Source organism: Falco rusticolus, chromosome 6 (assembly GCF_015220075.1).
Source record: "Falco rusticolus isolate bFalRus1 chromosome 6, bFalRus1.pri, whole genome shotgun sequence".
In the NCBI taxonomy this organism is placed as follows: Eukaryota; Metazoa; Chordata; class Aves; order Falconiformes; family Falconidae; genus Falco; species Falco rusticolus.
Window position 1 is genome coordinate 67,753,398 of NC_051192.1, and position 17,154 is coordinate 67,770,551.

General features: G+C 38.6%; 1 protein-coding gene across 2 annotated transcripts in view; it reads left to right on the top strand.

Annotated features, from left to right (window-relative positions):
* SH3YL1 (SH3 and SYLF domain containing 1) overlaps positions 1-17,154 on the top strand; it is a 50,265-nt gene that overhangs the window by 2,823 nt on the left and 30,288 nt on the right. For both annotated transcript variants that reach the window (XM_037393062.1, XM_037393061.1), the window contains exons 2-6: positions 9,556-9,666; positions 10,669-10,782; positions 11,268-11,332; positions 14,018-14,130; positions 16,677-16,805. In XM_037393062.1, the coding sequence (XP_037248959.1) occupies positions 9,556-9,666; positions 10,669-10,782; positions 11,268-11,332; positions 14,018-14,130; positions 16,677-16,805 (532 nt within the window). The remainder of the gene's footprint in view (positions 1-9,555; positions 9,667-10,668; positions 10,783-11,267; positions 11,333-14,017; positions 14,131-16,676; positions 16,806-17,154) is intronic.

The following is a 17,154-nucleotide window of genomic DNA, read 5'->3' on the forward strand; positions in this document are numbered from 1 at the left end:
ACTTGCTAGAAGTGTTTTAGGTCAACAGTTTTCCAGGGCTTGGGTGGCAGGGTGGATAGATGCGGTGGCATGTTTTGAGCAAAAGCCTGCAATTCTCATAGTACAAATTCTTGTAAGAGTTCGCTTGTTAGTCTCAGACAGCCCCCAGGGTAACTCTGCCTTCGGTGTATGTTGTAGAGCACACAACTGTCTCTGTATTCTTGAACATGTAGTTTTCTGACTTTCTACAAACTGAGTGATTTCTTCCCCATGCCCCTTGGGTTTATCCTCTGTCATAGTACAAAGGCTACAACTCAAGTTGTAGAACTGTGGACTTGGGATTTTAGCAGTCATGTAACTGCTAAAAGTTACAAGGATTTTGAAGACTTGTAGCTACAGGTTTTCTCCTGCTCTGCCTCCCGTGCAGTTGAACAGATGTCTGATGTGCTCTTTGGAACAAATCCTCTGATTCAGCTGTTACCTCAGGCAGGTAGTGACTGTCTTCACATGCAACAGGTCCTTTAGAAATAAAGAGGCATTACCTAGTTGAAACACCTTGCATATACAAAGGGAATACCTTTTTCTTTGAAGTGCGTTGTTCAGCTATGTCAGTATGATTTTAACCTCATGTATTCCAGCTCTCATCAGAAAGTTCATCCTTCTAGGAGATAAGAGGAAATTCAGCATCTCAAATTAGAATTTCCTCCAAACTGACCTCAGTACAAAAACTGCTGGGAACCCAACTCATCAAACGCTTTTGATAATGTGGATGTTTCTGTGTGTTACAGGTTTGGTTGGGGTTTTTTTATTTTCAAATTCCTTGACTTTTCTCAAGGAAATAGTTGTGGGATTGAGGACTGATATTCATTGAGTTACCAAGTGATACACTTGGTGTTTGGATTAGTTAATTCCTTTCCTCTTTGTTCAGAAAACTAAAATAAAAAATACGCACACAATGAAACTGTGAGGTTTTTGGTTGGTTTGTTGGTTTGTGGGTTTTGGGTTTTTTTGGGGGGGTTGCACGTTGTGGGGGTTTTTAAGCTTTAATGACATGGGTATTCCGTATGAAAAATATTGAGCTGCCATACATAACAGGTAGCAAAATCTGAAAAGGCAGCTTGCCAACACTAGCAGCTGACCAAAAATCCTGTATGCTTTTGGACACTATGCCTGACAATATTCACACTGACAAAGGTAACAGACATAAATACTTTTATCATATTCCATACAATTTGATTTATTTAGATAAGCTTAGTCTCTGCAGAGGCTGTTTTTGGATGTGTTATTTTGTGTAGTTACTGCATTTCAAAGAAATTTTGCTTTGCCTTCAGAAAGGTCATCAGCTAACATCTTAGTTTATATCTCTAAGCTTGACTTTACAACATCCTGTGCTTTGAGGAAAACAGTCTAAAAACTTGACCAGAAAGGAAGTTTTCTCCTTTAAAACAGTCATAGCAGAAAGCCCAAAGTCAAAGTGAGGTGCTTGTGAAGGCTGCAGAGAGCAATTGGCCTTGAAATACCAGCTAATCATAAAAGCAGTACAAGTGCACAAGTGCAGGAAGTTGGGGGTGAAGCAGTTTCCCTCTCCAGGTTCAGAGTTACCACAGTTACATGCTTGTAATAATACTGTCTTCCTTCAGGTTATCTTCAGAGGTATTTTGATTTCCATAACTCACAATAATACCGGGTTTAAAAAAAAAACAAAACCAAAACATACAACAAAACCCACCAAAATCCAAAACCCACAGATGACAACAAAGGAAGAAATCTACTGTCTGTCTCCATTATTTCATTTCCATAAATGGAAAGGCTTCTGTGTTTAAGTTGGTCTTTTTTGAATAAAGACGTGTGATTCTGTAGGGTTTGGGTTGACTTCATACTGCGTATTTGCATACCAAAATCCAAATGTTGATGACTGGGTTTCCCATCATCGTTGTCTGACTTCTTTTCTGTCTTGGAATAAACATACAGATGCAATGCAAGATTCCGTACAGGTTTTCAGAAGTACTAATCTTTAAAATGGCATTTGTAATTCTCTCCCTCCTCAAATTGCTGTGATTTAAATATGTAAATATATATATGTAATTTTGGAAATGCAAACCTCATAAATTTAAGAATGGTTTGTTATTATAACCCTCTCCCCAATTCAATAAAAAAAAATAAATCTTCAAAACACTAAATAGCTTCATGTAGTGATAGAAATGTCTGTGAGATTCTTGTCTTTGAGAAATATAACTGGCTATTTTCCTTTTAGAGAAGGTGCTATTTTATGTGGCATTCCTTTTTCATACTTGAGTTCTTGACGGCTGAATGTAGTTGTAACTTTAGTATGCTGATGCGGTTTACCCTGTGCACAGGCTGTCATTAACAGCTAACTTTAGCAGGTTATTGCAGGTGAAACAAGGAAAAACAAGCTGGTTTTAACATGGGTAAGAGTGTTTGGTTTTTGTTTTTTTTAAATTTTCACCTTTATTTGTAAGCACCATTTTGGTTTCAATGCAGTGTTTGCAAAGAAAAATCTCCTTGTTCTTATATTTCCATTAGTCTTGGGTCAACCTTAAAATACTTCCACCTCCTTGTTTTCTGTATGCTGAAGGCTGCAGGTTCTGTGGACTTTTCTGCTCTCTTCTCCCTTCCCTACCAGCAGCAGCTTAATGCAGTGCCATCCAGTAAACTTCTTGTTATCCAGGGTAGGGAAGGAGGAAAGAGTAGTTACGCTAATTTACAAAAATCTTTAAGGTTGTGAAAGCACACATTAGTCTTCCAGTACAGCTCAGCTGCCAACTCTGCAAGGCCATGTAGTTCCTGCTGTCCTACTTGTACCCTGGCATAACTCAACGCTACTTTTTTCTTTAAGTTAGGTAAAATACTTTTGAAACACGTCTCACACGTCGTTCTAGGAATTCCAAGTACCAGATGGATCCCAAGGCTAACGCTGGCTACCACAGTACCACAATGTTACACATTTCTGAAACCAAAATTGCATTCAGCTGTAATTCTCAATTGAAATATCTTGTTTAGGCTCTTTTCCAACACTGCAATGTCTTGCTTTTCAGGTTTTTCTGTCTCATTAGACGTTCTTCTTTGACTGGGCTAGTTCTCATGTTTGTGAATGTTCTTAATCATAATTTTGAATGTTCTCTGTTCATACAAGCTTTTCAGTATTGATGTTGCTGCTTTAACCATGGGTATTTGCAAATCAGCGATGCTTTAATGTATTCTTGTGCTGTTTCTGTGCTTTTCAGTGAAGTGAAAGCGAAGGCTGAATTACTGAGCCTTGTAAAAGGTATTTGCCATTGTTTTTTCTTCCTTTTGTAACCAAAAAAGCCCCAAACTGCCTTCCACCAAATACTTCAAAGCTCATACATACATGTGCAACATATATATCTGAAATCTGCATATGAGGCTTTTTCTCCACTGTACCATCGACCTTCTTTGAAACTGTACTCTTGATGTTCAGGTTCTCATAACGCCACCACGCTTTATTTCATCTGTTCATATTCAGCAGCATTTTGATTATATCAGAATTAGAGCTTTTAAGTAAAAAGGCTTTATTTATTCTTTATTACACCTTGCTCAGATAATTTCACCAAATGTTCAGTCAACACATTATTACTGTTAGTCAGAATGTAAATTAGAGGCTGACGCACTTGCCTCATCAGCTTACAAATTAAGCAGTTAATCAATTTTGGTGTGATATTCCCCCATGGGGTTTGTGTTTGCTGACTCACATATGCTCAATATCTTCTTCTTTCAACAACAAGCAGGAGTCCAAATGAAGCTTGCTCCCAGCTGAGCATTTGCTGGTCATGGCATTCCAAATACATCAGTCAGTGTATCCTCCTGATAGATACTACTGTCGTATTGCTCCTGGTTACCTCTTTCCTGAGCATTACTTGAATACAAAACAGACAATTATAGATGCATACTTAAAAGCTAATAGTGAAGACAGTGCTACAGGATTGTTCCTTGTGTTCTTGAAGGGGTAAATGGAACATGGCACTTCTGCTTATTTCTAAAGATTTCAAACAGTATTTTTATTAAAATCAGATATTTCTACAACATCTGTTCAATAGACTTGCAATATTAAATCGGTTTTTAGGAAAATAATTTTACAGTTCAAATCCTAAAGTAAGCTTGAGGGAGAGGGAGGACAATTTGATAGGTGAACAGAAGTTTAAACCATTTTTGATGTCACAGAAATTCTACTTCTGGTTGTCTGTTTTAAAATTGGTCTGATTAAAGTACATACAAACACAACTTTGTCCCTAACCTTAACTATAATCTTTAGCAATTTTATTTCTATCGTATTTTGAGACAGATACCACCATTTTATAGTGCACACCTCCCTGTACTTCCCTTTTTTTTCTCCTTAAAAATGTAAATAGCTAGCTATTAATTCTTTGGCATATTTGTGCAATTTTCTACTTACTAGGTTTTTACTGAAAAAGCATTATGTGCTTTGCCTTTGGACAAAGTTTTACGGAGCAGATTGATCTAAAATTTAATAGTAAGAGTGAGGCCTCACCCATGCTACATAGCTAACCATTAAACTTGGCATTTTTAGTGTTGATTGTTGTCTGTGTCCTTATTTGAACTTGGATTCTGTCAACAAATTCTCATGTGGCATAGCCAAAGAGGGAGAGCCAAATCTCTCCCGTTCCTCAGTGACAAAAATACTACATTTCTTTTGCTATGGCTCTAGTAATATTAGCAAAATGGGAGTCTAGCTGAGCTTCACCAAGCATCATATTATACATAATTAAGATTAGGGTGTGGACTTGTTTTGTCATCAGTTCCTCCAGACCCCTGTAGGCATCCTGCCAGTTCCTTAGTAACTGTGTAACATTATAGAAGTAAGTAAAGGAACTCAAAATGAGCCACTCTGGAAAGAATCATATGGTAGCCACTTTGAGTAACTGTGGTGGTTTTCAGCAACTGAAGTGTTAATCAGTTGGCTTGTTGATACTGTCCATTGTTACTAAACCTCTTCTGTGCCATGCTTGCTTGCCAATTAAGGTCACTTTAATTTCCATACCTGTTGCTGTCTAAATTAAAGTCTGGATGCAAGTCATCTTACTTTGTAACCCTTCTTTATGAGGTGTAGCTTTGAGCTCTTCAGGTGGCAGTGTGTTCAACCTCTTCCCTTTTTCCTTCTCTCTTTTCCCCTATGTATTTCTACTGTGCTTTAGAAATACCACCCATTTCTTAGCCCACTTCTGAAAGCACACAAATCTGGCTCCAGGCAAAGTAACTGGCAGAATGTTGTTGTCAAATCCCTCCTGCTCTTTTAGTCCGGCAAAATAATCCTGCATTGCTTCAGTCTGTGGCAGGAAGGGAAGAAGCAAGGGACAATGGAAGTGTGAATGTATGTAGATACCCAGGGAATGCAGAAACAATATTGATGTAGGAAACAAATAATACAGAGAGAAAGTGAAGTTTCTGCCGTGATTTTGAGGATGGGAAGTTAGGTTATTCTTGTGCATACTGTTGCAGTGTACAGTTGGATGAGGGATCTCTCTCCATCTCTCCTAATCAATACTGATAAAGGAACCCCCCTTTGGCACAAAAAAATATACCCTTTTAGAGGGATTGGAGGGGAAATACATAATTTTCAGTTTGCTTGAGTAACACCATTTTTCTGTGCAAAATTTGCATTTGGGAATACCATGTTTCGAGTTCTAGTGCAGATAAATCATAGAATAGTTTGGGTTGGAAGGGACCTTTAAAGGTCATCTAATCCAACCCCCCTGCAATGAACAGGAACATCTTCAGCTAGATCAGGTTGTTCAGAGCCCTGTCCAACATGACCTTGAATGTTTCCAGGGATGGGTCATGTGCCGTTTACCTGGGCAACCTGTTCATAATAACACCATCCTCATTGTAACCAAAAAAACCCAACCGAACAAACAAAAAACAAAACAAAAAAAAAACCCAAAAAAACCAACCCAGCCAAAAAAATTTCTTAATTTCATCCTAAATAGCAACAACAGGATAAAAATAAGTGAGGTAGGGAAGTCATTGAGTCTTCCTAGGTATCTTGCGAAACTTTCGAAGTAAACACCAAAAAGGGTTACTTTCTTCCTCCTGCCCTAAGCTGCAACCAAAACCTGATTTTGAAACCAGTTATGTATTGAGAGTTGAAGGAACAGTGAGGTGGTAACTATTACTTTTACTGGCTCATGAAGTTCAGCTTTGAATTGTCTTCAATGAAACGGGAACTCCTGCACGCACATAAACATGCACACACTGTCTTCTGGTAACCATCAAATCTTTCTGAAGCAATTCTGAATCTGAAAATGCATATGAAAACTGTAAAGCAATTATTTTTTTCCCAGTGTTTTTACTAATCTCTTTTTGTTTGCAGACTTTTAGGTCTGAAAGCATCCCATGTTTTTTCAATGGACTTTGCTAAGGGATTTATCTTCTTATCTGCTTGAAATAGAACTTGTGGTTTTTTCCCCCTTTTTAGTAATAAGAAGTATGAATTGGAGGTTTTCCTCCAAATTCTGAGATTGGCCAAAGAGAAGCAAAGGGGAGGAAGGAATGCATACAAAGATGAGGAAGAGGATAATGAGAGGAGAAGATTTTTATTTCTCTCTAATCTAGAACCTGGATAATGCTTGCTTTTGCTACGTAAAGTTTTTATCTTCTCAATGTTTTTTATCTCTGCTGTACACATGTCTTATTTTCATTGTCTTGATCACTTTGCCAGGAGTCCTGCAAGGTCAGGCATGTAACTGTCTATATTACCACCGTTAAAATGAAGCTTATCTTCCACTTTAAATCATGTTGAACCATAAGAATAATTAAGTACCAAGAAATGTGTGTCTTGGGTAGACTGGGTAGGTGACCCTCCACAAAATCAAGACCTCTAGACATAGAAAATAGTTTAAGTGAAAACCTTCATACAAAAGTGTTCACTTGATATGCAAATGGACATGCACTGTGTGTTACAATGTTAATTGTAAGTTATAACATGCTAAAAGCATACTATTCATGCCTTTTTGAGAAGAATGGTGTTGCAACATGCTTTTTGTGACTACCACAATATATCTCCACACAAAAGCAAAAATCTTCCTGTTTTTCTCTTACAACATGCTCGTAATGTTTCCCCCCTGACCTTGAAAATGAAATGTCAAGTACAAACCACAGAAGTAATGGAGACATTTACTCCAGCCTGGTTTGTTGATCTACCAAAAGCAATTGTCTGTTCATGTTTTGTTTGAGTTACACTGGTCTCTTCATCTTGCTGTGACTGCGTAGCCAGGTTCCCGCCCGACCAACCAAGGAAGAAACACACGTTCAAAACTCCTGCAAGCTGGCGAGGGGCGGCCACCCTGCCAGAGGCCTACCCCCGCCCCCGGGCGGCGCCGCCCGCCCTCACCGCTGTCGCCGATGATGAGCAGCTTGAAGAGGTGATCGTAGTCCCTGGCCATGGCCGGGGCGGCGGGAGCGGCCGCGCTTACAGTTTTAGTGCCATAACAGTCAGAGACAATGCACATGCCAATAGCTTTTTCAGAAGGTCCTGAGGTCTTAGAGCTTCACCTTCCCCTGCGCTTTCACACACAGGGACTTGGCCATCATTTAGCTTTCTGAAAACAGAAGGGATAATTAAGAGATAGAATTAGTGTGTCGTCTCTCTGTTCCTGCAATAGAGTTTAGACACTTTTGCATTTTTTTCTTTTTGCATTTTGCGTCTGTTTTCTCCTGTTCCCAGAGAGACTGGTATTTCTGCACAACCTTGTGATGCCTGCTGTCACTTCAAACTCTCCAATGTTAAACCTGCCGCATTTTCACTAAAGCTGAATGTTGCTGGAAGCTTTCACAGGGAAATTAGTTCAGAGACTCAGCTGTCAAAATCTCATATTCTGGGAATCTTCCTTCTTGCTTGGAGAACATACTAAAAGAATATACTTCACTGTGAAAAGTAGAGGTGTAATTCTTATTCTAGTCAGTGGAGCCTGGACAGAAACTTGGCTGACTTGCCGCTGAACATTTCACTTACTCTGAGCTGAATTACTGTCCAAGCTTCATTTATTTAATCGCACCTTCTTGGTTATGGGTGGGAATGTTGCCCAGAGTGAAGAGGTGAATGAATATTCAGGGAACACCAATTTTAAAAATGAGGCCACTTTTAACTGAGTTTTTTCTCATTGCATGGTCTTTTCTATGTTTTTTGTGATTTTAAGAACAGTGGAATTTTATGAATATGCTGTTGCTAATTCTTTTCAGGGACACGGCATGAGGCTAGATGCCTCTTTGGTCTGACAATATATTCATGTGTTACTGGGACGATTTGTTGCTGATAAACTTGGAAATGGTGGGTGTTGATATGTCCAGACAGGAAAACAAGAATAATTTAAGTGATAGCTTTGAGGGGGTTTAGTAGATGTAGAAATTAAGGCTAACTCATATCTTTTTATCTACACTAAGGCCTCTTTTTGCAAATCTAGAGGTGAAACATTACTATACATACATAAAGTGATACTTCTACTGTTGCAGAACATGAATATCTTATATTCTGTTCAGTAGTTGATTAGTGACAGCAGTCTTCTGTAGAATTTATGATCTTGTGGATTTGGAGGGTAAATTTCAAGATTTTTTTTTGTGTTTTCTACTGTAGTTTACAACTTTATAAAGCAAATATAATCTGTCCCTAATACCTGCTTTTTCTTCAGTCAAAATCTACAGAGGTGATTACGCTGCATCACACTGGAGAGAAAAAAAATTATAAGCCCTTCAGCAGGAAGCAGATTTCTAAAGGAAACTTCTTGGTCTGAAACAGAATTTTATTCACTTTCAGAACATGCTGCAAGTTTAGCTCTGTAAGAGAAGTCTGAAGAGATGGTAGCCTTTTGGTGTTCATTGGTCAACAGTTACCATTTTGAAGGACAGCAGAGTTTGTGGTGGTACAGAGAAGAGCAATTAGAGTGATCAGAGTGATGGAGCCTACCTTGAGATAAGAAAGCTGGGACTCCTGAAGAAGTAGATAAGGCTGTGCAGGGCTGTGGATATTTGTAAGAGCATGAAGGTAGTGGATAAGTTGAATGCAGTAGCTGTTCACCAGAATTCATGAGATTTGAACAAGCAGGCATTCGCTGTAACTACTAGATTAATTTTGAATAGATCAAGTATTCTTTAAGTAGCAGGAAGTGAACCACTGCTGCAGGAATTCTGGAGGCAAAGAGTATCAGCAGGTTTGAGAAGTTATTAGACAAATTCATATGCAATAAGCCAATAAATAAATAGTGACAGGAACAACTGAGGATGTATCTCCAATATCCTTGCTGTTAACCAGTGTGGGTTCTTAGGAAGTACAACAGGAACAGATTGCAGAACAGAACCGGGCTTGTGTGCTCTTCCTTAGTGGTGTCTTCTGTTACAGCAATCAGAGACAAAATGTGGATCTGATGCAGAAGATCATTACTTACATTTGCTGTTTTGCCGTTCGTTTGGGTTACTCTCTATTTGTAAAAAATCACTTTTCCCATCTAAATTACACTGTTTTATTTTTATGTAAGCTATCCTGAACTGACCATAGATACAATTTCTTATTTCTTTTGTGTTTTACAGTGAATAACCCTATACCTTCCAACCTGAAGTCAGAAGCTAAAAAGGCAGCCAAAATATTACGAGAATTTACAGAAATAACTTCCAGAAATGGACCTGATAAAATCATACCTCGTGAGTAAAGAAAATGTTTTTATTCAGCTAAAACCTCCGGCACTCCCCTGTGTTGCACTCATGGTCTCTCTACCAATTCCCTCTGTTTTCACTGACCATAACATAGAGAGGAATGAAGATCTGGGGTGCCATAACTTGTGAAAACATTTTGGAAGGGGTTCAGTTTGCCATGCTCTAGGCAGACATTACTTACTGGGAGAGATCTTTTGCATGTTAACAGCCACAGGGTATCTGCACAGAAAGGCTTCCCTGAGCGGTGGATGGACATGCTCACCCTGTGAATATCTGTTCTTAAGAGAAAACCTGGAATTGTAGCTCTAATTCTTGAATATCTGTGTTTATTAGAATTGGCTAGATGAAAATAAGTTGAAAGAAAGAGATGAGGGTATATTTCTCCTATGATAGTAATTAAGTACTCTCATTTGCTGCTGTCATCTTTATTTTTGCAATTGTTGTACTGTGTTTCTCCTAGTAACTTCCTTCATCTGGTGTTGCCGTTTGTGGCTTTGCATTTATAACTATTATGTACCAGAAGGTTTGTAATGAGACTTGCAGGATGATGACACTATTTGCCACAAACATTGTCTAATGGTATAAGCTGATTAGGCTGCTATGTGTCACTGTGATTTAAATTCAGAATCCCCTCCTGCAAAAAACTGTAGAGACGTGGATGTCAACTATTCACTGCCTGTTTATCTTGTTAAAGGTACTCACATACAGTGTTCGTGGCAATAAGCAAACTAATTCAGTATGAGCTAACCGGAATAGGTGAAGCAGTTGTGATGATGTGGAGATCAGTGCAGGCTGATGTGACTTGTGATTAGCTTTGTGATTGACTGTGGAGTAGTCATCATAATCAGTTCAGGTTTTTTGCAGTTTTCTTTAAGCTTTTGCTTCAGTTATTTGACTCATATGTTCAAGATTGTTAAATGTAGAGTTTTATTTTCCCTTCTCTTAGAACTTCTCTTGCAAGATCTTGAATAAATGCTTTTGCTGTTTCAGCTCATGTGATAGCAAAAGCCAAAGGCCTTGCAGTTTTGTCCGTTATCAAAGCTGGATTTTTGGTGACAGCTCGAGGTGGAAGTGGAATTGTATTAGCTCGTCTTCCTAATGGAAGTAAGTGGATGTTTTCCTTTCGTACTTCATGGGAGAATGAAAAGAAAATTTCTTTATAGTTTATTTTCATAGCATAAAATGAGTTGTGTCAGGAATCAAGTCAGTAGATGACAATGTTTGGCTTGAAAGCTATTTTCAAAATTTTATACCTACTTTTGACCAGATATAAATGCTTTCAGTATCTTTGCAGAAAAAGACAAAATCTAAAAGCATATAGTTTAAAACTCATTAGAAGAATGAATTATATCCAATGTGGACAACTATGATAAATTATTTGTAACAAAGACTTGTTTCGATCATGAAAGCTTGTACTCCTTAATTCCTTCTTGTGGGATAAACCAGTATAGTTACGTGATTCCATTGTAGTGGGTTTGAACATAGTTTTAAATAGAGAATTTGTTAGCACTTTTCTACTGTAATAATAAAATTAGTATTTCTTGTAACATGGTAAAAAGTATGTGTATTTGTCTTGTTTTGTGTGACAGCCTGGTCTGCTCCTTCTGCGATAGGAATTGCTGGCCTTGGTGGTGGATTTGAAATTGGAATTGAGGTACAATTTTGCGTTTGAAATACTTGTTGGTAACTTTTTTGCAAGAATTTAAAATGCATTGACAAAGATCTAAAAGTTGGGGAAGTAGCAGAATATTTGTGTAAAAAAAGCTGTTGTAGAAATCATTTATACAAGACAAACAAAATAAGGGGTTTGATACTATCAGTCTAATTGCTTGGAAAGATTTAAATGAAGTGACATAACAGCTATTTCCTCAATTTCTCACTTCTAGCAGACTGAGTTTTTCCCTGATGGAAAGCTTCCTGTAGTTGTTCACATAAAATCCAACTGGAGCTAATTAAAAATATCCTGTGCTTCATACTGTATCAAATGCTTTGTTAAAGAGGACTCCATCTTGCAAAAAAACAGTGAAAGAATTGAAGGTGGAGTAGAATGAAGCCTAGCTAATGTTATTGTACCCCTTGCATTTCCCACTCAAACTTGTGACTTCACCCTTCTGTCTGGAAGCACCAAAACTGATGGTGCCTCCTCTGAAGGAATGCTACAGAAAATAAGCCATTCTTCAGCCAGCCGAAATGGTTTAAGTATGGGATTCTCAGCCTGTTCGGAGAAATACTATTGATCTGAGCCCTGACAGTGTTTTTCCTCTGTTTCTCGTCTCTTCTTCCTCACAGCTCCTTCACCCTTGTTTGCTTCTCCTGTTTCCCACCTAGCCTTCAGTCCTGTCCTTTTTTCTTTCTGTTCAGCTTCTGTTCTGATTCCCAGAGAAAATCAAAGTAACAGTATGCTGCCATCAAGTTCTCTTGCTGTGGGTGTTCAGCTCTTCAGCAGAATCCATGCATAGCTGATCGGGGTGGTCCACACCAGTTCCCAGTGTGTCTCCTACCACTAACCAGCTATCCCTGTCCTGACAGCCAGTCAGGCGGCACTCACATAATGAGCAACGGATCAGTATTTTATTGTCTTCTTATTGCTCACTGTGTGAGCTCAGGCATTATTGCTATGCGCTTTTTGGAGGATGCTGTGAATGCAAAAATATTAATTTTTGTAAGGGTTTTTCTTTGGTTTTCCTGACTACAGAATCTGAATGCATTACAAAACATTGGGTTTGAGGCCCAGGGTTTGTTTGGGTTTCTTTTGCTTTTATGACAATGAAACAGACTCTTCACATGCTCTGATTATTAAACTTTAGTCATCTCTATCTGATATTTTAGATAATGTAAGCACTTACTATTGATACTTCAATAATTTCAATACAGAAGCTATTGCTGAGAGGGTGGTTTTTTCTGAGCAATGTTGTGCCCTTCACTGGAAATTTTAGTCAGCTTACAAAATACTGTTTCCTTGCTGGCACTATTATAATACAATCTTACTTAGTTCTAGACAAGAGATGCTGTTCAGAAATAACTAAGTGGCTTGGGAGCCAAGAGTCCAATATCAGCATTCTTTTAGTCATATATAAACTTAAACCTTCTAGAAACAGGCTGAATTTTATTCCTGTAGGAGAGGTTATAGTTGGCATAGTTGTAGCAGTACTTATGGGTGGTTTTACACAACAAGAAGGAAATCACAGATTTCAGAAGTCATAGTAAACAACTTGGTAATTGAATTTTAAAATTGGTCTCTAATTTTATCTAAATGCTTTCCTTGAAGGTTTTCCTACTATGGATTTATTTAGCTTTAGCTGTGGGTAAGGGGAGGTAGCAGCATCCTGAATGAAATTTTCTCTCCATCCCTGGATGATTTAGAAAGTGCTCGTCAACCATGTTTTGTTTGGGATGGGGTGGAGGTTACTAGGGGGATGATAACAACGGCCTCTCTTACACTATGTGTAATACTTTTGGGCCAGCCTTGATTTGCAAATAATCTGGTATTTCTTCTTCTATTCCCTGCTATCACTGTTTGGAATTTGGGGTAAGTTGAAAGTTTTTTCTGAACCTGGCTTTCCGTTCAAGTCCTTCAGATGAAAGATAAGCACAATAGTCCTTGGGTAGTCAAGATATTGTTGAAAAGATAATCTATCACAGTAAGCTACAGAAGTGTAATCTACTCTGTCGAACAGGCTGGTACTGATGCAGTATTTTTATTTTGTTTAATATGTGTAGTGTGTTTACTGAGCTTTCAGGTAAGACAGAGTGATCTTTAGAGGATCATGCCTGTTTTTGAAAGACTTTTCCAGTCTTTGAAATGCTTCCTAGTTTGGGAAAAGAGTATTAGGAGAGTTTTATTACTGTTTCTAATTTCTGTTTACTAAGTTTTGTCTTGCTGTTATTAATTCAATTATGGAAGGATCAAAATTATTTTCTGTGATCCCTCTTCACATCTGAAAATGCCTTTGTAACTGTTTGAAAAAGGTGTAGAATATAAAAATCAATTAATTAGGAAATTTTGAATTAAAATAGGGTTTCTGTTGCAGCTGTTGTTTATCACATACTGACCATATCAGCACTTGAAAAAAAATTCAGTCAAATTTGATTTAAAATGTTTCAAAATACCTTGCAGAAAAAGAATCAAACTGTTTCAAAAGAAACTTTTACAAGAAATGAAGTAATTGTCTGAGAGAATGAGAGATTCTCTTTGAACTAAACCCTTGATAAATCTGGAGCTAGTTTTCATCTGCTGAAAGGAATATCTTCGATACTCCCACCTGTTTTCCTGCAAAATCCTGTGCCATTCTCACGGTCGTCTTTAAAAAGCGTAGTATTTTTATTTGATATTTTATAGGTTTCAGACTTAGTGATAATATTGAATCATGAAAGAGCAGTAGAAGCTTTTGCCAAAGGAGGGAATCTTACACTTGGAGGAAATCTTACTGTGGCAATTGGACCTCTGGGGAGGTGAGTAAAATGCTTCCTAATATAGGGTAGATATATATATGTGGTAGAATTAAATATGGAAGATAGCTTTTAAAGCTATACATAGGTATTGATGTGGCTTTTTTGGATATGTTACAAAACAACCTGGGCAACCTGTATGTTGACTGGACCATACTGTTTCTGTAGTTTACACCTTTTCAGTCACTTGTGGCCTTTTTTTTTGTTTTTTTTTCCACTTTCCTGATAAAGGCATTTATTAGAAGAAGGAAAGTGTTCTGAGGTTGTCTTTTTTTTTTTCGGGAGACAGGAGACTGCTTGGCCAGGCTCAATAAAGAGCACGGGTGCTACTGTGCCTGACTAACCTATTATTCCCATTAACCTATGGGTCTGTGCAGGTCTGCCTGATAGTAAATAAAATACACCAAATAATTACTTTTAAACCTTAAGCAGTAAAGTTAGCTTGCTTTGTAGGATGAGATGATATAATCATAGGATAATTTAAGTTGGAAGGGACCTTATCAGATTTCTACTCCAGCCTCCTGCTCAAAGTAAGGTCTGTTGCGACTTGAAGATCAAGTTGCTCAGGCCTTTATTTCAGTGAGTCTTAAAAACCTCCAGAGATGGAGACTGCTTAGGCTCTCTGGGCAACCTGCTCTACTGTTCATCTGTCCTCATGGTGAAAAGTTTTGCCTTAAATCCAGTCAAAACATTTCTCATTTCAATTCATGTCCAGCTTTTTATCTTTCTACTGTACACTGCTGTACAGAGCCTGGCTTTATATTCTTGGTTGCCTCTTCATAGCTACTTGAAGGCTGCTGTTAGATTCCCCCTAAGTGTTTTCTTCTCCAGGCTGACCAAGCCCAGTTGCCTCAGGCTGTGCTCATGGGACATGTGCTTCCTTATGCCTTTTATTTTTTTAATGATTAAGTTTTTACTGGCAGTTTTTCACCTTTCCTGACAAAATAAAAGGATAAGATGATACCTATTCCACAGATGAGAGAGAGAGCTGTGGATCAGGGAGAGCAGTGAATGTCATCTGCCTTTCAAAGGTGTTCAGTATGCTGTTCTGCAACATCTCTGTGTCCAAGCTGGGACGTTGTGGCCGCAGTGTCAGGGTGGGGCAGACTAGCGAACACGTGAAAAACCAGACCATCAGGCCTGAAGAGTAGTGGTAAATGATTCATGTTGTACCTCTCTGCTTGATATTTTTATCGGTGATCTGGAGGAGCAGATGCAAAATATTCTAAGTTTGTGGATGACACTGAATCAGGGGGTTGCAGCTAATACACTGCAGGGTATGGCCATCCTTCAGAGCTATGGATCTAGAGAGTGTAGAGGAGAGATCTAACAGGAAACCTCATGAAATTAAACAAGGACAAATGCAGAGTTCTGCACCCTTGGTTGGATGAACCCTCTGCAGTTACATAGGCAGAGCCTGCCAGGCTGGGTGGCTGCCCTGTTGGGAAGTTGCTGGGGTCCTGGTGACAGTAAGCTGAGCCAGCAGTGCATCCTAACAGGAAAGGCAGTGAACAGTGTAAGGAACTGCATCAACAGAGCTGTAACCAGGAGATAAGGCAAGTGATTTTTCCTCTGCTTGGCACTTCATAGACTGTGCCTAGAATATTGTGCTCAGTCCTGTCCCTGCAGTACAAGAAAGGTGTTTATAAACTTGATTGCATGCAGTGAATGGCTATCAAGGTGGCCAGCGACACAGAGCACGTGAACAATGAGACTTATTTAACCTGGGAGGAGAGAAGACCTTTAGGTCTTCTAAGAGAACTGCATTCCCAACAGGGGATCACCAAGAAGATAGACACCGATTCTTTACTGACGTTCAGGGCAAGACAGTGAGAGATGGTAGTCATAAATTGAAACAAGGAAGGTTCTGACTGTATATGAGAGAAAAAAAATTTCAACATTAGTATAATTGAGCACTGACACAGGTTGCTCAGAATGTCTGAAATCTATGTCCTTGGAAGTCTTCAAAAACTGGCCAGAGCAACCTGATATCAGTTTGATGTATCCATTTTGAGCAGGAGGTTGGACTGGCTGCCTGCCTGAGGTATTTTCAGACCGAAAACATTTTCTGATCATATGTAGGACAAAACTTGTAACCTTCCAATTCTGTTGAGGTCTGATAAGGCCTTACTTGCTGTTTTGGGCACCATAAACTCAAGGAGGATTTGGATATATTGAGTAGAGTTCCAAGTCACCACAAACATAATCAGAACATTTTAAAAAATTATTAAAACATAGGTTAACCATTTTTAGACTACTGAATGCAAGAGAAATTCTAACGTGAAGTGTTCACATGAGGCAACATTGTTTTGTGCTTCAGAGGAAACCTTACCAAACAATTTAAATTACCTTGAACTGGGTCCTGTCTGAAACAAGAACTGAAAATAGATTTCAGGTCTGGCCCACTTGAATATATTCTGTAGAGTTTGTAAGAACAGAGGGAAGTAAAGCTCTTGCTGACTTTTGGTAGGATTAACATAAAAAGATAATTGCTGTTCATGTTGCAAAGCCATATTGAAGAATGTCAATCAAAATGTTTTTCCTTCTAGAAACTTAGAAGGGGATGTTGCCCTGAGAAGCTCTGCTGCTGTCTATACATACTGCAAATCTCGAGGACTGTTTGCAGGTGTATCTCTGGAAGGAACATGTTTAATTGAAAGGAAAGAAACAAATCGCAAGTAAGTTCTCTTCAAATCTACAACATTCATTGAAGGCATAATGGCAAAATTAACTAGAACACATTCACTTTGGAAAAAGTTTGATGTCAGAACATACTGTGCTGAGTTTAGAGTTTCTTGAGGGACAAAGTTTTCTTCAATTTAGACATCTTGCAGTGGGTATTGAGATGACACTGAATGTTTAGACATGGTATGTTGGTGGGTTGACCTTGGCTACTCAGCAGATACCAAACAAACTGCTCTGTCACTCCTCCAAACAGGATGGGAGGAAACAAAATAGGATGACAATGGGTTGAAGTAAAGGCAGGGAGATCACTTACCGATTACTGTCTTGAGCAAAAAAACCTTC